Raw genomic sequence first — 5702 nt, 5'->3', positions numbered from 1 at the left:
CAAAAGAAGTGATGATCCTAGAGTCGGAGCTCTGATAACCAAATGATATGAACCTTCATTGCATAAGAGCTGACTTAAGATTGTCTAGGATTAAACCTTGATGGAAAATTTGGAAATTGATTAAGAAAAGGATGGGAAATTGGCAAGATTCAAGGGTTGGGCAGTGACTAATTTCCTGGGTCTTAATAAGGTGGATCTCGGCATAAAATGGATGAATGGGATGGTAAAAATGTAGGTTAAGTGGTGGCTGAACAGAAATGTAGAAATGGTTATAACTCAAGCTACAGGGCTCCAAATGAGGTGATTTCAAAGCGAGGTGAAAGATCTCGTTTTGAATTTCAATTTAGGCTCAAGAATCACTTAATTCGAATGGGTAAACCGAGAGTTATGGTCACGAGATAATTCTGGGCAGAATTGGATTTTCTGGAATTGTGGTTTGAAAGAACAAGGTTGAAGATGAAATGGTGGAAGGAAAGAATCATTCTTTCCGGCGAGGGCAACACACAAAGGATGTGAAAGACCTTTGATATAACCAGGGTGTTCTTGAATCACTCAAGAACTTAGGAGAATCACTCTCACTAAGATAAAAAAGATAAACTCTAATTTTTCTAAATAAAACTCAACTTGTCTTTATTGATAAAATGGTTCAGCTTATAAAGAAGATTTACCATCAGATTTTACATATGTTTCATTAAAGGCAATTACAATCCACTTAGATTTAGTAATGATCCAATAACCTAGGGAATTAAAAGAACTTAATGGTTGAGTGTAACTGAAATTGTGGCAACCAAAAGTCACTCCAAAAGCCATCGAGCCAATCACCATTTGGTCTCCCAAAGGCTGATGCCTAAGCTGCCAATTGGACCCTTATTACAACTTGAACTAAACGAAACTAAAGCTTCTTTAGTTGATTAACCCAAAACATATTTTTGGTCAACCAACTTTACAAGGATTGGACCATTATTTAGACAAACTATACACTTTAAAATTGGGCCATTTTTAGTCCTCCTCCATTTGGGCCATGATACAACTCACAACCTTGGACTTTTCTCCTTGAAACTTGGGCTTGTATTCAAATAGTATGGACAACACTTGTTGAAGAGCTTCCTTTGCTTTCCTTGCTCTAGCCCTTGTCATAGGTCTTCCAAGTCCTTCAAGTGGATCCTTGTCCTTGCTCTTGGTCATGTCCGATTCAGAAATGGAAGCGTTTGCGAAGAACTATAAGTGATTATTAAAGGTCTCTTGCGGGTCATTCACGCTAGGGTCAAGCCTTTCTCTAGACCCTTAACTTCCTTTTCTATCTAACATACACTCTCTCTCATAGGGTTTTAGTTTTTTTCTCTTCCCTTATGCGTTTCGTTTTGGTTATTATGGTAGGTTTCGAAGGATTCTCTAGGAGAGATGAAAAGAAAGAAGGGAGATATGATTTTGAGAACCCCGAAGATGAATGAAGAACGAGAATTGGATCTCTCAAGAAGAAAATGATCAATGTGTCCTCCAAGTTTAAGCATTCGCTAAAGAAAAAGAGCAACAGAAGGAAAAGCAATGGTCGAGTTAGCTCTGTTTCGGTCGAAGATGTTCAAAATTTTGAGGAGTAGTAGGGTGTTGATGCATTTTGCCAAGCCTTAATCATGGAATAATTGCTTCTTGAGAAACACGATGATTACCACGTCATGTTAAGGTGTGCCGCCTTTGATAATTTTCTTCATTTCCTAAAATGGAATTTTTGCTTCATTTTTTTATACATTTTATCGGTTTCTGAAAGCGAGGAAGTTTGATATTGAAAGAGATCGTAAAGCATATGTGGGCTGATATGCTACAATGGAGGAAGGACCTATTGAGGGGCTTGCTCTAAATTTTGTGAAGGACCAACAAAGGTAGTTTTTACAATCTTCAACCATGTAAAGGATAAAGATTATAGTTTCTTAATATTTACTCTCAATTGTTCCAGAACAATTGGATTTTCATCAAGAAATTTGGTGAGCTATGTATGAGAGTAGTTGTGGTATCATGGCCTGCAACCAATAGAGTTAATTATATTGTCCTTCAATTGTTTATCTTTTTCTCTGCAACCAACAGAGTTAATATAGTTGTGGTATCATGGCCTACAACCAACACTTAAGTTAATTTAATTTGTTAAGATTTAGTCTTATCTATCTCGTTTGTTATCTTTCTCACTTTTCCTCTATAAAAACACATTAAAAGAAACACTTGCACATTTAGAGTTGTTCAGAATAGAAAGCAGCAAGCAACATGTCTCTTTCTTTTAAGATTTTTCTTATAACCTGCTTCATAGTCTATTGCTTTGCAAAACAAACTTCACCCTTGATTGTTGATGCTAAAGGACCTACAATAAAAATTCCAAATACTTTCCTTGGAGCATTTTTTGAGGTAGTCTAATTACTTTTTATTTTGTAGATTTTGAACAATTGTTTTATGAAGTCCATGAACATTTTAGTTTGTTTTAATGCATTTAAAAAACTGTTCAATCTTTCACACGAGATCAATCATGCTGGTGCTAGGGGATTGTGGGCTGAGCTTGTGAGGAATAGTGGTCAATCTTATGTTCTTAAAATTTCCTTCATGTTGTTTGGCCACTAATGCGCACGAGATTTAGACATTTTTCTAAGAAAGTTTTATTTTTGTTTATTATAAATTTCTTTCTTAGGTTTTGAAGCTGGAGGCTCTAGTGATCCCTTAAATATTTATCCATGGTCTATTATTGGAGATGATTCAACCATATTCGTCTCAACTGATTGTACCTCTTGCTTTGAGCGAAATAAAGTCGCACTAAGTATGAAAGTTCTTTGTAATGAATCTAATCCTTGCCCATCGGGTGGTGTTGGCATCTCAAATCCTAGTTATTGGGGCATGGTAAGTACAAAATATTGTTTAAAGAGTGAATAATATTTCTGATCATTTCTAATTATTGTAAACAAAATATTGAGAAAGGGTAGAAGTATAAAGTAGTCTTCTATGCTAAAGCAGATGGTGCAATTAATCTAGAAGTTTCATTTGTTGGATCGGAGAAAGGTGAAAAGTTGGCTTCAAATAACATTAGGTAAGTTTTTCAATCAATTAGAACATATACAGTTAAAACTCTATAAATTAACAATGTCAGGACCGGAGAAATTTATTAATTTAGAGAGTTATTAATTTATCGATAAATTAATAATTATTAATTTAAAGAGTTTTTAAGTAATTATACTGTACATACCAAACAAAAAGGCAAATTAGTCTATGCCTCTTAGAATTACGTTGCAGCGAACCTTGAGACTCAACGTAAATTAGTAACTACTGTGTTCATATGCATTGGAAATCAATAATGACTTTTGAAGTACAATAAATGTAAACAAGAGGAACAAATGTGTTCAATGTATTCTTAATCAAGTTTGGCATATATAAATTACATGAATGTGTTGGAGTATTCAAACCATATCTCACAAGATGGCTTTTCATCTAAAAGGTGTTGCAAAATCAACTATGTTAGATCAAATACGTAAGGAGTTGTGTGAGTACAAGAGAGATAATCCTGCAAGCACACAAAAAGACTTGCAGAGATGGCTTGAGGGAAAATTTGAGTTGAAAGTTAGTCAAGGAACAATATCAAACACACTTAAGCGGTCAGATGACTATCTCTCTGCTGAAATAGAAAAGGGAAGAGCAGAGATCAAAAGACACAAACCAGCAAAATATCCTGACATGGAGAAGGTTGTTTATGAGTGCTTTCTCCAGCATCAAGATCGTGTGAATATCACAGGAGAATTAATTTTGCAGAAGACAAGAGATACAATGAAACTCATGTACCCTCATGATGATTCAGATTTTAACTTCTCTATAGGATGGCTTGGGAAATTCAAGCACCGACATGGCATAAAGTCATTTCGTCATTTTGGCGAGAGTGGGTCTGTTGATGTACATGACATGGAGCAGAAATTGGTATTGATTCGGGAGAAAATTGATCAGTTCCCTATGAAAGATGTTTTCAATATGGATGAAACTTGGTTGTTTTATAGGCTACAAGCTGATCATTCACTGGCAACAAAACAACTTGAAGGAAGAAAACAAGATAAAGAAAGGTTGACGGTAGTTATTTGTTGTAATGAAGATGGCTCTGAAAAAATCCCTCTATGGATTATTGGGAAATATGCAAAGCCTCGTTGCTTCAAGAATGTCAACATGAATAGCTTGGATTGTCAGTATCGAGCTAACAAAAAAGCATGGATGACTAGTGTGCTTTTTGATGAATATGTTCGTTCATTTGACCAAATGATGCATGGTAGAAGAGTTCTACTTGTGGTGGATAATTGTCCAGCACATCCAAGAAATATTGAAGGGCTAAGAAACATTGAGTTGTTCTTCTTGCCACCCAACATGACATCAAAGATTCAACCTTGCAATGCTGGGATAATAAGAGCTTTCAAGATGCATTACCGTAGAAGGTTTTACCGCAAAATATTGGAAGGTTATGAGGTGGGACAATCTGATCCAGGGAAGATAAATGTCCTTGATGCTATCAATTTGGAAATCCTAGCTTGGACGATAGATGTTCGAAAAGAAACAATAGCGAATTTCTTTCGACACTGTAAAATTCGTTCAGCTAGTGACATTGCAAGAAATTTGGATGAATCCACTTTTGATGAAGAAACTCAAGACCTCGAGACTATGATCAATCAATGTGGCTATCGTAATAAGATGGATATCGACAATCTAATGAACTACCCAGGTGAAAATGAAGCATGTTTGGAGGTTCATAGTTTAGAAGATATTGTGGGTACTATCATTGAGAACAATGTAGAGGATGATGGCGAAGATGATACGGTGTCTTTGGAGCCTGTTACGCGAAAGGAAGCACTTATGGCATTGAACACTCTTCATAACTTTATGATACAATACAAAAATACAACACCTGAGCCATTGGATGCAATAAGAAAAGTTAGAGATGAGCTCCAAATAGACTTGAACTTTAAAGGAAAACAGACAACTATTGAATCATATTTCAATAAAGTGTAATATATTTTTTTTAGTTTCTATGAATTATTAATTTATGATTTTCTTGGGACCGAAAATTATAAAGGGATCTCATGAAAAATTATTATCTTATTATTTTATCGAGTTTTTCAATTTTTTACATTGGCCCAAGTCGGGACCGGACAAATTTATTATTTTAGAGAGTTTATTAATTTATCGAGTATTAATTTAAAGAGTTTCTACTGTATATAGAGACCACATTTGTATTTATAAAACTAATTGATTGATTAATTATTGGTCAATCGTGGCAGGGCTTATGGACATGATAATACAAACTGGAGAAGGATGGAGACTATGATAGAAGCCAATGCTGCTAATCATAATGCAAGTCTTCAAATAACAACAAGCAAAGGTGGAGTTATGTGGTTAGACCAAGTGTATGCACACCGCTAGAAAAAAGTCGTTCAACGTCAGTCCTTGTCGGTGTTCAACGATGGTGCACAACCGTCTTTAAAGGCGACGTCGTCGTAGACCCCGGCCAATCTACGACGGTCTCTAAACACCTTTTTAGAAGGACGCAATTCCTGCGACGAAGATGACTTCACGGCCGAAGTTGCAGCTTCGCCTTCGAAGACGTTGTCGACGTCAGCAATGACGTTGAAACGTAAGCTTTTAAGGTCGGGCTATGGCGGAACTGACGTAGTAATATATAACGTTCAAAGACGTTGTCG

The 5702-nt window shown here is 35.9% G+C and overlaps 1 protein-coding gene across 1 annotated transcript; it reads left to right on the top strand.

The window, feature by feature from the left end:
- The first annotated feature begins 3433 nt into the window (after positions 1-3433).
- LOC102667284 (CENP-B homolog protein 2-like) lies at positions 3434-5013 on the top strand. Its single transcript, XM_006605651.2, has one exon. The coding sequence runs from the start codon at positions 3448-3450 to the stop codon at positions 5011-5013; it is 1566 nt and encodes a 521-aa protein (XP_006605714.1). The 5' UTR covers positions 3434-3447.
- The last annotated feature ends 689 nt before the right edge of the window (positions 5014-5702 follow it).

This window comes from Glycine max, chromosome 20 (genome assembly GCF_000004515.6).
Source record: "Glycine max cultivar Williams 82 chromosome 20, Glycine_max_v4.0, whole genome shotgun sequence".
Classification (NCBI taxonomy): Eukaryota; Viridiplantae; Streptophyta; class Magnoliopsida; order Fabales; family Fabaceae; genus Glycine; species Glycine max.
This window is presented reverse-complemented; position numbering and strand designations above follow the sequence as displayed.

Bases quoted from the DNA above. Each gene is read 5' to 3' on its own strand.
- LOC102667284 (XM_006605651.2), top strand. From the start codon at position 3,448: ATGGCTTTTCATCTAAAAGGTGTTGCAAAATCAACTATGTTAGATCAA.